Below are 19,644 nucleotides of genomic sequence, written 5' to 3'. Positions count from 1 at the left end.
GCCACTGAATCCAGTGGAAGGTTTTCCCACTGGTTTTAGGAGGTGTTGATCAAGCCTTGAACAAGGACCAGGCTGAGTGTTTTGAGATGCAGGGTCATCAGTACCAGTTCCTTTACTACCTCTACTCTTTGGCACTGGCCCTGTCTAGGACAGAACATCAGAAATACAAGAGGATGGAGAAATAATTCAAAATTGGAAGGTCAAAAGGCATGCCAGGAGAACATGTCTGTGAGGATAGGGGTAGGAAAAGGTCTGACATGCAGTGACATGTCACCAGGATCTCAGCAAACAAATTCAGAGTCCTGATGCTTTACTACATAAAGATATTCTAAAGATACAAAACCCTACGTGGCTCTATTCCTCTTTTTACACCCAGGTGCAAAGATGGGGGCAGCTTCTGACCACTCAGCACCCCATGCTGTTGCCACTAATGACTTTTTCATTAGCTTGGTAGAGCAGGAAATTTTAGAAGGTGTGAGAGCTGCAGACTCCCAAGTGCAGTGCTCTCCAGACCCTTGCATGATGGAGAGGGAAACGGACAAACCTTTCAGTCGGCTCAGCTTCAAGCCTTGAAGCGCCACTGAAAACAGCAGCTGAGAGGAAAATTTTTACCAGGAAGGTAGCTGAACACCCCCCTTAACCCACCAGCTTCCTTGATTTGTAGCCAAACAACGAACATAGGAAAGTCCTTGGGTAAGCTCATTTAAAACTGACAGTGGAAAGTTTGAAGGCTGAAATCCCTCATTTTCTAGAGGTGGTGTTCAGCAGCTTTGATCAGCAAGGGCTGCTGGAGAAACCGAGACAAAAAGTAAGCTACAGAAAGCCCTTAGCCAGAAGAATGCAGTGTGGGACATCCACACACAGGTTGTTCTTCACTTCAGCCAAGCCAGTGCAAACACTGGGATATGCAAAGCAATGCCAAAGTGCAGCTTGCTCCTCTCTTTGGATCTGGCAAAGAGAAATCATTTATCAAATAGGATTAGAGACCACTCTTCTCCTGCCATCGAGCCACAGATTTAGCACAAGAAAGCATCCTCTGAGAGAATCCTGGGCCAGATCCTCACCCAGTGCAGGAGACCCTTTCCCACAGCTAAAATGAAGCCACAGTGATTTACACATCAGTGGGGAAAACCTGGCCTTCAACGTAAAACCCCATGCAGCAATCCAGCCACTATTATTTTAAACCTGAAGGGATAAAATACTGGAGCAGCCCTGCATTGGTCAGGACACAAGTGAGATGAACCACATCACTCTGTGCTGTTTCCATTACTCTGACACTGGGCTGCACATTTCAGGAGCTCTGGGGCTGCTTTAGTTTATGTATGAGGAAAGAACAGTTTGGAATAGCTTGGAATTGGGGTATTCTCTCAGCGTGTCCTGTAGCTGGCCACATGCTAATCAAGCAAGATTCATTCACTGTGTTCAAGAGATCTCCAGCTGGGGACACTTGGTTGTTTTCTCCCCATTTCATCCCACAGAACACAGTGCTGGGCTGAAGATGCTGCTGAGTCCAAGGCCCATTTCATTCAAGGGATGTAGAAAGGGAAGGAGAACATTATGATTCCTTGTGGCCACAAGTCTCTTTATGACTTTAAAGAGGCTAAAATCCACTTCATGGAAATGCCTGCATCTCTGCACTCACCACCAGAGAACACTGGAGTTTAAAGAAGCAGACACAATTCCTTGCATGCATGGAACAAAGACCTTGCTGGGTATCATCAGCTGGGTTTACCTGCCTGATGAGAGCACAGCAAGATGAGCATGAGCACCAGGGGCACCTTTTCCCTGGTGAGGATCGGGTTTGTACCACAATGCACAAACGCTGTGGTGTGCACAAGTAACACACCTATCTGAAGTCCATCTTTTTTTCTGGAGGGTAACTTCACAGGCCAAATTTGCTTCCAAAATCCCCATTGATCAACACAGTGAGGGGAAGAAGCCTTAGGGGAAAATGCAGCACGTAATTTCATTCCAGTGACACTGACGGGGCTATAAAGGAGACAAATGTGCAGCGTGGGATCCAGCTGGCCTCAGCCAAGCTCCTGGACCCCTCGCACAGCCAACACCGTAAGAGCTGAGAGGGGGGCCCAGTGCCAAAAGACTGAAGAAAAACACTTTGGCAAAATTCACCAACTTAATGGAAAAAGCAAAAGTGGCTTCCAAATGGCAGACCTGTGACTGATGGGGCTGGTAATTATTGTGGGGTTTTATAGTGCAGGCTCTTTTTCCATTACAACTCCACGGCGACAGGATTGCATAAGCAGCTCGAGCAGCAATAGTAAAGGAAGATTCTTCTCCTTATATAGAGCTATCAAACCCACCTTGCCTTTATCTCAGCTCCTTTCCACAACCAGCAGTTTCCACAGAGACTCTATTGAAGTGGACGCCACTATTGCACACCCACTACTGTAGTCACTGGGTGAAGCAGTGCCCCTAACCACAGATGATGTGAATTCATGGGAACCCTAAAACTTTTCTAGTTCTTACAAACCCCCTTTACAGCAAAGAGAAGCTACTGGCTACCACTTAATTTTGCTTTCCTACTTTTTGTGAACTCCTGTGATTGGTCTGTGGGGACTAACCAGTGCCAAAAGTGTAAGGCAAAGGACAGCAGAGAGGGACAGAGGAGCACAGTGACTGATTATTAGCACTACTCAGCCTTTATAGGGATTTTAGCATCTTCTCAGTGAGGACCATATGCACACAGGTAGCAACCAAGAATAAGCATCCTGAGGAGTTCCTACAAAAAGCAACCAGAAGGTCTAGGCCCTGTTTCTGCTGGGGCTTCAGGACAGGCAGCAGGTCCCTACACATGGCGGTGGGCAGCAATTCAGACACCTGATGAAGTCACAACTTCCAATTAGCTTACAATTACAAAACGGTGTCTTGGGTTTTCAGCTTCCAGACTCACTTGCTGTCTTCTTACTGAGCACTGAAAGATCAGAGTGCTGAGAGTGGCAAGTTGTGAGTTGGAGGCTGAAGAGTTCTCATCTCGTGGCTTGTGCAGTATCTTGCTGTGATAGCCCCAGAAACGTCACGTTCAAGGTGTCATGTTCAAGGTGCCATGTTCAAGGTGTCATGTTCAAGAGCAAAAGGAGAGGAAAATTTCTGGTGACCATATTGGTTCTTACCTGACAAGCAGTGGAACAAAGCACTGCCCTGAACTAAGGATAACAGTGAGACAATAGCCTCTAGTCGGGAGGCTATTGTCCTCAATAAAGCACAAGCTTAACAAAGCTGAAGCACTCTGTCAAACAGTTGTGATCAGCTACCTCTCCACAACTTCTGGAAGTGGTTGGAAGAATTTCAGTTTGTTTGTTTGTTGGGTTTTTTTTAGATTAAAAGGTTTGCCCCTGCCCTTAAAAAAAGAAAAAAAGGAAAAAACATAAAAAAGAGGCCAAATGATTTTGACATCTTAGAATCACAGAATTGCTTTGGCTGGAAGAGGCCTTTCAGATCATCTTATTTGATGGATTAAAGCTGAAGAAAATGGTACAAGGGCTCAAAGCAGCATTTTCCTTTCTAACTTTGTCATTGTTTTCTCCTTCATTTACAGTGGGGAAACGTTTTTGAAACTGCAAACATTTTTGCAGTGTGGAAAAACGATTCCCCCCTCCCCCCCCTTCCATTCAGGTGCATTTTTTTCCTCTATCTGAAAGACCATAAACCCAGCTGGGTGCCGAAAATTGCTTTTCAAGAAAGGCAAATTTACATTTCTAGCTGTGGGTCAGGCAGCAGATCTTAAAAGCAGAAAATGTTTCTGCTGCTTAAGATCCCTTTGCACATGACTGGAGGTGATATTTTATAAGGCTCCCAAGCAGTTTTGATAGTCAACGGGAACCAAAACCCACAACCTACATCCTGAGGCTTTAAATTGCACCGTGACATCGATTCCACTCCCAGCTTTTTGGGGTAGAAATCTTATTTTGTGCTAGTATCATCCAGACATCTGGTCTCTTTGCATGGCTTATGGAAACTGTGATATTTTTTCTCTCTCACCCTTGGTGTCTGGAGAGATGAATGGGAACATAACAGTTATGTAGATACCCCTGCATCAACCCTGCATGATCCTTTGCTGGATGTTTTCTGCAGTATAAAGCAGCTATCGATTCACACCTCCAGCCCCTCAGTTTAAGAAGGACATTGAGACACTTGAATGTGTCCAGAGAAGGGCAACAAGGCTGGGGAGAGGCCTGGAGCACAAGCCCTATGAGGAGAGGCTGAGGGAGATGGGATTGTTTAGCCTGGAGAAGAGAAGGCTCAGGGGAAACCTTCTTGCTGTCTACAACTTCCTGAAGGGAGGTTGTAGCCAGGAGGGGGTTGGTATCTTCTCCCAGGTAACCAGCACCAGAACAAGAGGACACAGTCTCAAGCTGCACCAGGGGAAGTTTAGGCTCGAGGTGAGGAGAAAGTTCTTCACAGAGAGAGTTGTTCGCCATTGGAATGTGCTGCCCAGGGAGGTGGTGGAGTCACCGTCCCTGGAGGTGTTGAAGAAGGGATTGGTCGTGGCACTTGGTGCCATGGTTTAGTCATGAGGTCTGTGGACAGGTTGGACTTGATGATCTTTGAGGTCTCTTCCAACCTTGGTGATTCTGTGAGATTCTGTGACTTTGTCTGATGTGTGCAAGCACTGCTGCACACCCCAGCGTGCTAAGGGGAGAACCTCTGAGATGACTGAAATAATATTAACTTTAAATACCATCCAGTATCAAGTACAAAACCCATCTGGAATCCAACCCACTGCTCCTAGGCACAGGCTGATCAAAACAGATTTTCAGATGATAACCAGAAATTCGGTGCACATGCAGCTGTAATGGCCAAGATGAAGTGGGATCTGGCTGGCTGCCTGAGCTTTCCCAGCACTCTGAGCAGAGTACAAAGCAAAGGGCTCCATCATTACTACTGGAGGCTCCAGCAGCGCAAATGGGGAAACTCCCTTGGATAAGAAGCTTTCTAGACCAGACTTCAACCCTCCTTGGGGTGATCCTGTACAGGAATGTCTGAACCCTCTACATCTTGCCCCAGAGTTTGGAGTGTGTGTGCATACCCAGAAATTCCCATGGTTTCTGTGGCACCATTTCTGCCAAAATCTCATCTTCATTCAGGATGAAAATGCCCTCAGTGCTGTGCCTGTAGAGGTCTATCTCAGACCTTTGGCAACTGTGGTCCAGAAGTAGCTGCTGCTTCCTTTGAAGGAGGCCCTTGGCAGAGAGGAACAATCCACTAGGGCCTGATGAATGGGAAGAACTCTGTTCACAAAGGGGGTGGACCTCAGCTCCTGGCAGTGCTACAGGAGCTGGTCTCAAGGACTGTAAAGAAGCTTTCCACTCTTAAAAGACTACATATCAGCCAAGGTCTAGATGTGAAAGGTCTGGTGTTTGCTCCCTCAGAAACTACAGCTCCTCTCAGGATTTCTCCTGGAGAGAATGCCGATCTGCAGTCCACAGATGAAGTGTCACTGTGGCAAATCCTCTCTCCTGCAGACACCTTACACCTTGTTCATTCAAGGTTCTGTCATCTGCAGACAAATGGCTTATGGGCTGCAAATAGCTGGTCCTTGTCCTCCTAATTGGGAGCTAGAACTCATGCTTTCATTGCACAAAGCTGGCTCTCAGTTCACCAGCTCCTCTGAGCTGCTGCTGGTGAAAACCCACTTCCTCACCTGCTGGATGCAAGACTGACTGACATTGCTGTAATACCCTCCCAGAAACCTCCTACAATAGGGAATCTTTCCTGACTACCCATCACCTGGTCTCCTCTTTGGTCTGGAGTATTGACTTTGCTGCTGTTTGAAGTGACAACACTCACTAACTGGCCTTTACCTTTGTGCTCTCAACCCTCAACAAACACAAGTGCTAAGCATGATCTGTCATCTTCTTCATGTTTTTGTTTTGTCTTTCCAACAAATGCCTTTGCATCCCTTCATTTTGTGAATGAGGTTTGGCAGAACCCTTACAGAATTCCCCCTTGTTTCCACTGGCACTTCAGTGAGAGTCCATCATTTCTACTTATGCCCCCAACAAATTGGCAAAGACAAAAAAACCAACCCCTGTGCCCGTCTCTCTTCAGAGGTTTCCTACAACCCCTTCACCTCAAGCCCTGGGCACCCCTTGGTCAATAACATAACCTCCATAAAAGTTGTTTTCAAGCAGTGCAGGTTTTATCCCCTCAACCCACTGCAGGATGGGGATGGAGCCAGAGCTTTATTAAAAGAACATGCTCAGAGACACATCGAGGTAGCAGTAGATGGGACACCTGGACAGTGGACTTCAACTTGTATTGTGGCTGTGGCACTGTCTTTCCCCTTCTGGGACACACGTCCAAGAGGCTGTGTAATTGCCTCCTTTTTATGCTATGCACCCAGCACTCACACATCATTTGCCTGCCTACTGAATTTGTCCAGCTGTGCCAAAATTTCTCCTCAGTTCACCTTCCTACCTTCCATCCAATGGTCTTTTCCTCTTGAAACAGGAGCCATGCCTTTCTTTAGCCCATCTCAGGGGCTGACCCACCTTGGTGGTGCCAGGTGGGTGCTGTACCACCTGCGTGTTACTTTGTCATCCAGCACACGGGCCAGGCAGCCCCTGAGTAGCACTGCACTAACAACCCAGAGCTACAACAATAACCAGGTACCCATCAGGAGGCTCCAGAACATCAACCAAGCTGCCTTCATGGCCAGCATGGTGCACTGGGGGTGGAAGGGGCCAAGGTGGCAAACCACAACCGAACAGCACAAGCACTAAGATCTTGACACATGCTCAGTTCACAGCTGAATGTAAAACCTTCTTCTGTGGTTTAGCAAGCCTGTGCTCACTAAAAATGCGTCAATGGAAATGATCAAGAGGGGCATTTTAGGCTTGCAGAGCCTGTAAAACTTTGTGTTCTTCTGGTTTTACAAGCTGTGGCTGCTCGAGCCAGGACAAAGCTTCAACACATTCTGCAACTGCTTCTCCTTCCCTAGTGAGCCAGCCCTCCCACTCCCATCTACGGGTCTCTCCTGCATGTCTGGCAGCTCCTCCTCTGGAGGATGCTGCAGGAGTGCTGGGACAAGCAGGACCTCCAGTGCCACGTGGTAGTGCACCAGTACCTTCAGGAAGCACAACCCACACCCACCCCGAGGAAGACGGCGGCACAAGGGTGGCCTAGTGAGCCCAGGCACAAGCCAGACCTGGGCTCAGAGGACCCTCTCCAAAACTAACAGCCTCAAGAGGAACATCCAGCTGTGGGAATGGTGAGATGCACAGCGCTCAGCTCTGCCAAGCACATTAAAACCCAGCAGCAGAAAGCCCGTCGGGAGATAATGTGAAGGGGAGCAAGCGACCTCTGCTGAGGAGGGGACGGAGCAGCAGCACGCTGGCGAGGTAGCTAAGCCAGAGCAGATCCTGGGAACAAAAGGCACACATATTCCGAGTCACCAGAAAAGACCAACCACAGACTTCCCGTGGCACAGCCGCACTCAAACCCTGCGCAGCCCTGCACAGCGCTAGCCTGAGACACCGAGACGCAAACCAGACACAGACCTCTGTGAGCCGGCAGCCACACTGCCTTCTCCTGGGTCCCCATTTCCTAACCCTGTCTTCAAGCAGCATCCCGTTTGCCCTGGGATTCGAGCAGGATCTCCCTGTCCTCATTTGCAGCGTGATTGTGGCCAACTTCTCCATCATGGGAATGCATCGAGTAGATGCTCTGTGTAACAGCTGTGCCTCATGCCAAGTATCTCCCCAGCATCGGGCCCCTCCTGGCACCTCACTGCTCTCCATCTTTGAAAGGAGTCTTTATCTGCCTGCTCCCTTTTGGGCTTCTCCATTTGTGACAGTCACCCTCACACGATCCCAAGCAGGCAGCTCACTCCAGACCATACCCAACATTAAAACAGTGCAACTGGGAGGCACTCCAGTTACCAGCATCTCCAGACACGCTACAGCCACATCTGTGCAAAAAAAATAACAGAACCCTTAAAGCACTGAATTCAGAGTATGGAAGCACAGACAAAACTCCTCAAGGGGAGCTGGCTGGAGCCCTCGGGAGCGGTTCTGGTCTCTGTGCAGAGCTTCACAGGCTGACACAGAGCAGAGCGTGTGCTGAGCCCACAAAGGAGCTGCACGTTCATCCCCGGCCAGGCTCTGAGCGCAAGGGGCAGCTGCCAGAGCGGCGTGACCCTCAGGGTGCAGGGGGCCTGCCCCCAGATCCCGTCACTCGCTTTCCGCCCTTTCACCCCATCTCACAGCCCAGCCGAGGCTGGCAGGAGCAGAGGGATCCTGTACACAACTTTTTCAAACTGCCAGGCAGAAGAATCCCAGTCTTTCCAAGGGAGTGTCGGTAAATCATCATTACATCCGACAACGCAACCAGAGGGATTAACCCTTTGCTAGCCCCCGGGAAAATAATAACAGCAGCAACGACAACACATTTAACAACGAAAATAGTACAAGCTGATCCCAGCTGTGTGTGAGAGAGGACGGGCAGGGTGTCTGATTTTTTGTCTCTAAACACAGATAGATAGCAAGAGGTATTTGTGCGCGGGTGCGGACGCTGAGCACATGAGGAACATGCCACCGGGCACCCGCCAGCCGCTGCCCCAGCCCAGCCCTCCCCATGGCTCTCCACTGCCTGAGGACCGCGGTGGCCAGCTCCAGGTACTCGTGTGCCCACGATCCTGCGGGACAAGAGCAGGGAGTGGCATTTCTCCCCTGCTCCCAGGAGGGATTTGGGACTCTGCCCCCCTGCACGGGAAGGGTGCAGGTGTGCGGGGTGGGGGGGACTGGAATCGCTCGTTCCCGCATCTCGCGTGGGTGCAGCACCGGCGCCCACCCCCCAGAGCAGTTCCCGGGCTGGGAGCTTCTTCCCCGGGTGCATGGGAATGAGGGGGCGGGGGGCTCCTCCCGCTCTTCCCGGCTCGGAGACCCCAGCTCTCATCCCCTTTCTGCACGACCCAGCACCATTCCCACCCTCCTGCTGCAGCGTGGCCTCCCTTCTCTCCCAGCCCATTCTCCTCTGTTAGCCCAGGAGTTTTCACATCATCCCCTAGCAGAAGGAATGTCTTCCCCCCACCCCATCGCCAGCCACCCGCGAGCGGAGCTCCCCTCTCGGGCCGGCTCTCTCCTCCCGCAGTCCTCCCGGGATCCCCCGGCTCCCCGGGCACCCCCCATCCCCGCCCGGGATGCCCTTCCCCAGCGCCGGGAGAAATCGCACTTTGTACTCACCCCCTGCCTGCCGCTGTAGCTCTGAGTCTGGAGACCGGCTCTGATTCCGGCTCCATCACGTTTAGTGCATTGTCTCTTTCGGGCAATTTTTGCGGCAATCCATCAGAAAAAGAGGAACAGGCTGGTTTGTGGGTACATCCTTCCCAGGAGCTCAGCTCTCTGCCTCTCTAAGGGGCTCAGCCGTGTCAAAGACACCCCCTGGCCCGGACGGCTCACTCCTTCCTCCTTCTCTTCTGGGTCCTTTTGCTTACAGAGATCTTTTAATCCCATTTAACTCCCTCTCGGCAGACTGCAATTACCTTGGGAAAAAGGAGAGAGAACAGAAAGTACACGCTAGGAAGCCAGGCTGGCCCATGGTCGCTGGATTTCTTGCCTCTCCTTTTTTTTCCCCCTTTCCTTCCCTCCTCCTTATTAATAGCACAATTTCTGTGATCTCTGATTTCCAAAATCCTCGATTGAAAGTGTGGTTGTTTTTTAATTTCTTTTTTTTCCCCCTCTTAGCTGTTACTTTGTGGTTGTTGGTTGGTTGTAATCATTATTTTTATTTGCAGTGCAGATGTGCCTCCCACCACCCCCCCCAAGGATCTCTCCTCTAGACTTAGAGAGAAGAGGAAAAGGCAGATTTCGAGAAATGAAAATTATTTAAGGATGTCCCTGCTGCCTCTCTCTGCTGCCCTCCTCTGTAATACCGAAGCACTTACAAAAAATAATACAAAGTAAATAAATAATTAAACGGGGGGGAAAAAAGGGAAAAAGAAAAGAAACTACTTCGGCCAGAAGAGCTGCTGAGAAGCAACCGAAGATCCCTTCCAGCTTGCATGGAGGACAGGCACAGGCCCCTGGTCTGAGGGAGGCTGCTGATGGAGGACTTTCCTGCTCTGCTCTCACCTGCCAGGAGCCATGGGCCCTCTGCCCAGACTGGCTTGGACCCACCTCACCACAGCCTGGCGAAGGACCCACGTTATGAGGTACTTGACACAGCTTTTCCCTTGGGCTCAGCGTTTGGTGGGGGGCAGCTGGGGGCCTGTGGAGGGGGTTCAGGCTCGCAGAAAAGCCTCCCGGTGTCCCTGCTCCTCTTCTTGCCCTGCCCTGCTTCCACAGAGGACTGGATGTGGGGCGTCTCCACACCCCCCCCCCCACACCCCCCCGCCCCCCTTCCTGGCACCAAGTGGTAGAAGAAGCTGCATCCCGGAGGGCAGGGAAAGGGGCAAGACTTTTCTTATGCAAGGTCCATCAGAGCAAATCAGATCCCAAATCCATTTAGCCATGTGGATAAACCCTGTGCCTCTGTGCCCTGTCCTCTCCCAGCTCTTGCAGTCCCACCGCGCTGGGACGCAGCCACTGTGCACACCCCGCGGTGGCCAGCAGATCCCTTTCAACCACAGCAAGACGGAGCAAACCCCTGAGCTCTATGAGATCCCCTCAGGTAGTGAGGGCAGCCCACCACAGCGAGACCTCCCACCTTGTCCCTGCACCCCTGGGTACCCCTTGGCCCTGCTCCCTCACCCTTGGCACAGAATCTCTGCCTCGGGCACTTACTTTGCAGGCAGACGAGAGGCACCTTCTCCTGGCAGCCCTGCGTTCATTTGTCCCAGCAGCTTATAGTAATCTCTACTTATCAAATACTAATAATAAAAAAGCAAAAGGAGGAAAAAAAAAACCAAACACCAAACCCCACAATACCCCTAAACAATAAACCCCAAGCCCCTTCCTCCCTCCTTCCCCTTCAGTCTCAAGGTGTCTCCTGTGCCGGGGACCAGCGAGCCCAGGCTTTCTTCTCCTGGCAAGCCTGAGGTTCCCCAAAGTTCAACAGATAATCCTTCCCCAGGGCTGGCTCGAACAGGTTCCCCTCTGGCCGTCGCTCCCCTCGTGGGTCATGGATGCTGCAAGGATCCAGGAGAGAAGAGAGGTTGGGACCGGGCGCTGGGAGGGACATGGATGTGAAAGAGGTGGGAGTTGTGAGGCTGCCCTTGTCCTTTTAAATAGCTGCAGCCAGGGGACTCTGCCGGCGGGCTGGGGTGCTCCAGGTATCCGGTTTCAGCAAACAGCAGCTAATGAGCAGAGATCCAGCCTCCGAGGGGCAGGTTCAGGGCTGCTCTGCAGACAGGGGGGCACCCCGGGCACCCTACCGGCGAGGGATGGGGCAGGGATTGAGGCTGGAGGAGGGGGGTGAGACCTGAGGGTAAAGACCCATTTGGTCTTTGCTGCTCCAGGGTGGAGGGCAGGTTGCAGCTCCCTGTAGCAAGTTCTACAGGGGAAAGGACAGCTCCTGAGAAGTGCTGAGCACCCAGCACAAGGCTGAGGCACCAACCTGGGTCTGGGTATCAAAGCTGAGCCACCCCAGGATCTTGCTCCACAAAGATAAAGGTATTTTGTATCTTGCCATGTGATCTTAAGGGTCTTTTCCAACCTAAATGATTCTATGCTTCAATGATCACTCCCCAAGGCAGGGTGAAGCAAGCAGAACTAGAGCACCTTGAATGTGGATATAAGCATTAAGCTTACAAAAGCAGAAGCATGAGTAGGATTAGTATCGACCACCAAGTACCTAACCTTGAAGCTAGAGGGGAATGATGCTACGCTTGGAGCAGAAAGCAAAAAGTTCAAGGATCCTCTGACCTGACTCAGCAATGCAGAAAACTGACCTCAGAATGCGGCCAAAAATTAAGGTTTCCACCATAAATCTGATCTCCCAGCCACATGACCTCTATCAGCATGCATGCTGAGGACTTTTCTCTGTATGTATACTTGAGGTGTGGTTGCTTGCCAGGACTGTGGTTTTGCATCTCCCATTTTCTATAGGCATAAGATTTTGTTCATACCTTTGCTGTTGAGAATCAGAATTGTGTTTCCTTGCTTGCTGCAGCAGACGAAGCTTTAAGGAACAGCAACGAAAGAATGAGAAACAAGCGGTGTTATGGCTGGGGTAGATAACTAATGGACTGCTGTCCTCAGAAAAAGCTTCAGGGGAATACAAATAAGTTACACATCCAGACGCTTTTAAGAGCCTGGTCTGCACAGACAAAACCATCTCAAGGCCCTGGAGCTCAGATGACCTATCCAGACCAGCTCTGAGAACTGGGACTTCAGGGACAAAAGGCAGGCACAAGAGTTTGTCAGAAATCACACACAATCTCTGTTTTTCTTCGCTGTTTTTCCCCAGCTGTTGTTTTTGTGTTTCTTGTCACACATTCCTCACTGAGAAACGTATTCAAGCCAAGCCTAAGTGTTTAAGATAAAGCTTGAATCTCACAAATAACAATAAAAAGCAGCTTTGCAAAGAAGAGTGCGGGAATTCCTGTGCTGTTGAATACACCTCGCATTCTGCTCCTCTCTGCCTTTTCTCTCTTCCTAACACACCAAACATCTAATAACCTTCCTCCTCCTCAAAAATCCCACCCTACCAGGGAAGAACAAGGCTCTGGCTTCTCAGGGGGAAGGACAGAATGGAAAGAAAAAAAGATGTGCTGCATCCTTTTGCAAAGACATAAGCAAATGGGATGCGTATGGGTAACTAGCTGGCGAGGACCGGCAATGTTTTGGGTCCCCAGCACTGTGCCAAGGACCACCAAAGAGCACACTTAGAGCCCCATCCTCAAACACTCTGCACATACTTAAGTGTGCTCAGATGAACGCTTTCAAACCAAGCACATGCATAGAAGCTTTGCTAAGCATGGAGACATAAATGCAGCTCAGCAGCAGGGTAAAAAGGGAATTAGCTTAAACAAAAGGAAACCCAACGCTGCCGAAGCCAAGACTAGTGCCAAGTGAATTCAGGTTCAAAAATTAGACCTCATTCTTCAAAAAGAGAAAAGCCACAACATATGATCTGAATAGAAATATATTTAGCAGATTTATTTTTCCTCCCTTCCAGATTTCAATAAAAGCCATTTAAAAACACTAAATAAACTGAAGCAAATCAGCACAGCGGTGAAATGAGGGGGGGTGAGGAGGGGGGGAGGTGAAAAAAAGGAATTGGAATTGACTGTTCTAGTTTAATTAGCCAAAATAAGAAAAGTACAGGGGAGAAGGAAATGCCACCACACACCACACAACGTTGGGAGCAGGGGCCAGAACAGTTGCTTTTGACAAAATGCACCTCTCCAAAAAAGCAGCATGTCATTACAGCCTGGATAAATACAGCAGTTGAAATATTCGTCCAGATTTAGCCAGTTTCCAGAAGAATCAGGACCCACCTCTCCTCAGGATCCATAGCACAGTTAAGCATCAAGGCTCTTATTAATATGAATGCGTCTCTTTGCTCCTCCTGGAAAACCAAGCATGAAGGCATCTAGGAGCCATGGCAAGCACACCTCACAGCTGGGCTACATGACTCAGTGCCCAGCTTCACGGCCCCGAGGGATCCCAGACACTAACCTGAGCTTGCCCTCCCGGTTTGGCTCAGCCTGGAGGAGGACACTGAATTACAGTTCAATAATTTTTACCTTTTGCACAAGTCAGAAAAGCATCCCAGCTCCCTCACTGCCTCCAGAACTCACAAGGAATTACAGGGATAGGTGTGGATATATTTAGCTAAATGCCCCATTCAGGTTTAAACCGTGGCTTGACCAGGCAGAAGGCACAGGCAGCCCGAAACCCAAGGCACCGGAAAAACTCGTGGGAGGGATCAAACAAACATGTGAAGCAGAGGTGGGATAAAGAGCCTTTCACTCCCCTCTGGGCTGTGGAGCTGCACCCAGCCTGCATTGGGAGTATCTAAACTTGGTACCTGGCTATGAGTTTGTCCTGGCTTTGCTGGGACAGAATCATGGAATTGATTTTCTCTTCAGGAAAGCGGCGTGCTTGAGAAGACTGCAGCACCCAGTGCAGCAAAAACAAAGCTGAGAAGACATTTGGGCTTTGTTTGTGGTCTCCATAGTGGTCAAGGTCTTTTGTAGCAGTTTTGAGTCAGTCAGGTGCTAAAGCCAGGAGAAGTGAAAGCCAGGGCAGCTCACAAACTGGACGTCAGAAGTGTTCCATGCCATTAACATCATGCTCGCTGTTAATTAAGAAGTTTTCTGGGGACAGTGTCTTCTGATGGTGACCATCCCTGGAGGGTCTCACCCATCATTCTGCTCTCCTCTGTACTGTGACCATCATGTTTTCACTGGAGCTGTGGGGCCCACAGTACCTGACATCCACCATTCACTGCTGAGAGCATGCAGCTCATGACCACCACCTGGGCTGAGTGTAACTTTGTGTTCTTTCTATTAATATTAGGTTTAGTTGTTATTTTAGTAAATCTGGTTTCATTTCAGCCCCCAGGCAGCCTTTCCTTTTTCCCTGATTCTCCTTGCAGGAATGGGGGTGTCATTGAGTGATAGAGCAATAGACTTAATGAAGACAGAGTTGCTAGATCCATATGGAAATGGAACCTACCCTATGGGAAGTGCCACTGCCATGAAGGTGTGACAGTCCCTGCCATCATGGGAGGACACAGCTATGTGGAGCTGGGGTTGTTCAGCCTAGAGAAGGAGAGGCTGAAGGAAGACCTGCTCTCACTCTGCAACTTCCTGAAAGGAGGTCAGAGCCAGGTGGAAAACAGCCTCTTCTCCCATGTGACAAGTGACAGGATAAGAGGAGGTTTAGATTAGTTATTATGAAAAATTTATTCACTGAAAGGGTCACTGGGCACTGGAACAGGCTGTCCAGGGAAGTGGTGAAGACACCATTCATGGAGGTGTTTAAAAGAGATTTGGATAAGGAGCCTGGGGACATGGCCTAACAGTTGTGCTCAGGGAGATGTTTGGTTATGGTTGGACTCAACGACATTAAGGTCCTTTCCAGCCAGGCAGTTCTATGATTCTTGTTCCCAGTGTGCTATGGAGAGTATTAATTTTACAGGAGACGTACAGAAAGCCCAAAATCAGGTAAGTAACCAAAGCTAGTGGCCAAAAGTGCTATTTCCCCTTCTCTTCAACCTTTCTGACAAACTGCCTCCTGCCCCGTGCCACAGGCCAGCGGTGACGTGTTTGAACTTCTGCAGCCGTTTGATGTAAAATGTTTTAAATTCCTTTTGGGAACACTAAAGGCTTTTGTCTCTTGACCAGTGCTGTGGGGATGCCATGGCTGGCAGGGACTGATCTTTCTGTGCTTTCCAGCTACACCCTATCACACCGGGCTGCCCAGCCAGCCGAGAGGCAGGAATGGCTGTTAATCATTAAACGGAGCCTTTGGCCGTCGGAATGAAAGGAAACACAATGCAGTGACACAAGCCCAGGCCCACCCTTCCCAAGGAAATGCTGTCTGCTGATTACAACTCTGTCACACACTTCTATTTAGATATTTTGAGAGCTGCAGTCTTACAGGATGGCTGTAAAGTGTTCAGCTGGTGTTAGAAACAAGCAGTATTGAGCTGACAGGTAAGACATGATGGCGTCACCCATCAGCATGCTTTGACAGGTTTATGGCTCCTAAACCTTGATTGTCTTTAAGATATCAGACAAAGGCTGATATATTTATTTTCTCTGTCCATCTGCTCCTGAGCTGCAGTCATTGAATTCCTGGTTTAGGACCCATTCAGTCATTGGTGCTACTGGAAAACACAAGAAAGTCAATACTGAGCAGATTTGAGTGTGACCTCCAAGCTCGAAGCAAACCAGGCTGTTCTGGTGTCCTTGGCATAGCATGGTGATCTTGTGCTACATTTTCAACTGCCCAGCAGAAAATCAAGGGCAGTTGTCCCTTTTATCATGGAAGCTAAAAAAACAATCCACCATCAAGATCCCCAGTGGGCTGCTGCATACAGAGCAGCAGTTCTTCCAGCCCGGAGGTTTGCTAGTTAAATGCAGTAACGCATCAGCGAGCACAAGTGCTTTTCCCACTGGTGTGCCAAAGGACCCTGTTCAGCTAGAGGAGATGGAGGTGTGCTATCCTGGGTGAGAGCAAGTAACATGATCTTTCTCTAAAGAAATAGCACATCTTTTCTTCATGAAACAGAACCACCCTGAGAGCCTCTTTTCCCATGGCAAAGACAGACATTGCACCTCTATGCAAAACTGCCTGGTGATCTAAAACATTTCCTACATACTAAGGGACAACTGCCCCCGTGGTTGCTCCTACAACAACACATTACTACAGCAGGAAGCATAAACCTGTGTGTAAAATTTAAGTCTGAGTTCTGAGGCAGCACTGCCTGTTTCCAGTGTGGTCTGTCGGCTTTCTGGATATCCTAGTAGCACTGGTGCCTGCACCAGTGGGTTAGACCCTGCACATGAACACAGAATTGATGTAGGTAGGAGCAATGAGCTGGACCTGCTCTGAGCAGGTTGGACAATGGTTAAGTAGCTGCAAGCAAAAAACATTTGAAGGTATTGACCACCAAGTCTCAGAAATGCTGCTTGCTCTGTAGCTGCATGTGACTAAATGCATGGATGTGATGCTTATGGCAGCTGGAGCTCACAGCCAGCAAGCCTCAAGGCTGAGTTCAAAAGGGAGGCAGAAAAAAGTGCAAGATTTTCACCTCCAAGAGACAGCATGTTACAATGCAAATGCCTAGTACAAAGATTTTGTGCAAGGCAGACAGAAATTAAGCCTGGGTCAGAGCCTAAGTAGTTTCAATGGGGAGGGAAAAGGAAGAAAAGCTCAGAAAACATCAAAACAGCTTTTCTTTATGGCCAGTGTTTAAAACAAAAAGAACAAGTTTTTAACAAGTAAAACAAGATGGATTTTTTTGTTTTGGAACTGAGAGCTTTTGGCACATTGTCAGCTCCATCTGCTGTGGGAAAGATAACTGTACTGGTGCTGAGCAGACCTGTAGGAGCAGTGTTCTGGTCAAAGGGAAACCATATCTGCCTTGTGTCAGGAGGACACTGAAGTGGAAATGTAGGAAGGATGAGACTGGAGAGAGCTGAGATGAGCATCTCTTGGGCTCCACCCTGCACTGGACTCACTAATGACACTAAACCAGCTTCTTCAAAGATGAGACACCTCTTGTGTGTGCACGTGTATGTGAAGCAAAAGATTTTACTCCACTAAATTCTGATGTGTCAGCACAAAAAGAACCTTGCAATTTGATTTGTGTAGTGCAAGAGTAACTCTGGGATACAAACCAGCCATATCAGGGAGCTGCTTATTTTCATCTGAGCTCCGATCTGCTGCTCTTGACACCATTTCTTTCAGCAATTGTGGTCAGCTGTTTCTGCAACCAGAAACGTTCATCGCTGTTCTGAAGACAAGTGCTGTGGCTGGTTAGATGGAGAGAGATATCACCTCATTTCTTACAGCTGTTTGGTCCTGGATGCCTCAGACTGAACCAGCTGCTCTTCCCTGCCTGGAGGCGGTGCTGTGCAAAGGCTCGCACGCTAACCCAGATCTCAGCAGAGCTTGGGTTTGGTTTTCACTACTCCAGTGACCTTTAGGGTGACCTGAAGCAACTTAAACCATTGCTTTTGTGCCATTATTTTCTCATCTCTAGAGAGAAGCTTGTGATATAGATCATCTTATGTGTAAAGAGGTTTAAGACCTCCAGACACTGAGTGCTGCCAGTGAACTGTTATTACTTTACTATGCAGCTGGCAGCAGCCTCTGCTGCAGGAGAGAGTGTAAATCTATTTCCCAACCAGCTTTTCTATTCACCACAACCTGCCATCATCCAGATGCACAGTTCATTAGAGATCATTCCATTTTATCTGGCTGTAAAGCCCTGTGTGAAGAAAAACCAACCCTGCTGATTAAACATGCAGTTCAAATGCATCTTCTGGAGTGCTGCAGACAATTCCTGGGGCTTTATCTGCACCGTCTGAAACAGAATCTGTGCCACTCAGTGCAGAACAATGCTCGATTTCTTCATACTTTGCCTGAATTGTTAACACATAAAGCAGAAACACAGCAGAGAATGTCTCTTCTGACAGACTCAGTGTGTGCTAACCAAGAGTATCCAGGTCTGCTTCAAAGCTATTAGCCTTTTTTTTCCCCCCCTTCCAGTAAACACACCTCGTCATATCTGCACACTTGCACTCTCTCCCCACTTCAACAGAAATAGTATTTGGTAAAGCTCTCCAAGCTGGAGCCACAGCAGAAAGACTGTATTTGCTCATGTTTGGGTAAGAACTAACAAGAAACCAAGTTCTGTTCTTCTAATTAAAATAAAAGCCCCCCAAATAAATCAAGTCAATCTTTATACACCTCCTGGTGAAATAAATCCCCTCCTCCCCAAAGAAGAGGGAAATAAAATGAAGTGATTGAAACAGAGTTTCATGGAAGGGGAAGTTGTTGGCTTGTTTGTTTTCAGAGCTTGGGAAATATTTGGGTTTGTTTTGGTGCTTGTTTGTTTGGGTTTTTAATGTTTTGTTTGTTTGGATTCTTTTAATTTTATTTTTTTTTTTAATAATCTATTGTAATTTAAATCAGAATCACCAAGGGTGGAAGAGACCTCAAAGATCATCAAGTCCAACCTGTTACCGCAGACCTCATGGCTAAACCATGGCACCAAGTGCCACGTCCAATCCCCTCTTCAACACCTCCAGGGATGGTGACTCCACCACCTCCCTGGGCAGCACATTCCAATGGCTAACAACTCTCTCTGGGAAGAACTTTCTCCTCACCTCGAGCCTAAACTTCCCCTGGCACAGCTTGAGACTGTGTCCTCTTGTTCTGGTGCTGGTTGCCTGGGAGAAGAGACCAACCCCCTCCTGGCTACAACCTCCCTTCAGGTAGTTGTAGACAGCAATAAGGTCTGCCCTGAGTCTCCTCTTCTCCCGGCTAAACAATCCCAGCTCCTTCAGCCTCTCCTCGTAGGGCTTGTGCTCGAGGCCTCTCCCCAGCCTTGTTGCCCTTCTCAATGTCCTTCTCAAACTGAAGGGCCCAGAACTGGACACAGTACTCAAGATGTGGCCTAACCAGTGCAGAGTCCAGGGGCACAATGACTTCCCTGCTCCTGCTGGCCACACTATTCTTGATGCAGGCCAGGATGCCAATGGCCTTCTTGGCCACCTGGGCACACTGCTGGCTCATGTTTATTCAGTTGACAATCAGCACCCCCAGGTCCCTTTCTGTTCTGTTTGGCACAAGCTGTACTGTGCAGAGTGCATCAAAGCAACTTCACAGTGGGACCTCTCATTAAGGACCAAAAGCTCAGGAGCTCTTGCACGCTGCTAGACTCATGACTGGATCTGATGGACACAAGACTCAGCTTTGTCAGGGCTGGATCATCTCCATTCCTACTAAACACCCTCTTGGGATGCTCTTGGCTCAGCCCAGCTGGGGCCAAACTTGCTGAGCAGGAAGCAGTTAATATTCCACCAAGTTAGATACAGTATAAACAATTTGATCAGCATTGTTCTAGCCTTCCCAGCATGGAGATCCTGGCCAAAGTCGGTCAGGCCCAACAGAAAGACTCACACTCACTTCTCAGGCTTCCAGAACATGGTTTCACCAAGCCTCTTGGCTCTTATAGACCCACAGCTAACTCCAGCACTTCTGGTGCACAGCTCCTTTGGAA

General features: G+C 49.0%; 1 protein-coding gene and 1 long non-coding RNA gene across 4 annotated transcripts in view; one reads left to right on the top strand and one right to left on the bottom strand.

Annotated features, from left to right (window-relative positions):
- Positions 1 to 11,036, bottom strand: part of COL27A1 (collagen type XXVII alpha 1 chain) — a 171,599-nt gene extending 160,563 nt beyond the window's left edge. For 2 of the 3 annotated variants that reach the window (XM_068155645.1, XM_068155647.1), the window contains exon 1: positions 9,204 to 9,831. In XM_068155645.1, the coding sequence (XP_068011746.1) occupies positions 9,204 to 9,259 (56 nt within the window). In that variant the 5' untranslated portion in view covers positions 9,260 to 9,831. Of the gene's footprint in view, positions 1 to 9,203; positions 9,832 to 10,742 lie in introns of those variants that run through there. The other variant, XM_068155646.1, reaches the window with a different exon arrangement.
- Positions 8,295 to 11,121, top strand: LOC137449802 (uncharacterized). The gene is made up of 3 exons (XR_010989496.1): positions 8,295 to 8,636; positions 9,755 to 10,171; positions 11,032 to 11,121. It is a non-coding gene; the product is annotated as an uncharacterized lncRNA (long non-coding RNA).
- The last annotated feature ends 8,523 nt before the right edge of the window (positions 11,122 to 19,644 follow it).

The sequence above is a fragment of the Melanerpes formicivorus genome, unplaced genomic scaffold (assembly GCF_026170545.1).
Source record: "Melanerpes formicivorus ecotype bairdi unplaced genomic scaffold, bMelFor1.0.p_v2 SCAF_33, whole genome shotgun sequence".
In the NCBI taxonomy this organism is placed as follows: Eukaryota; Metazoa; Chordata; class Aves; order Piciformes; family Picidae; genus Melanerpes; species Melanerpes formicivorus.
Note: the sequence above shows the minus strand (reverse complement) of the source record. Positions and strands in the feature narration are given on the sequence as shown.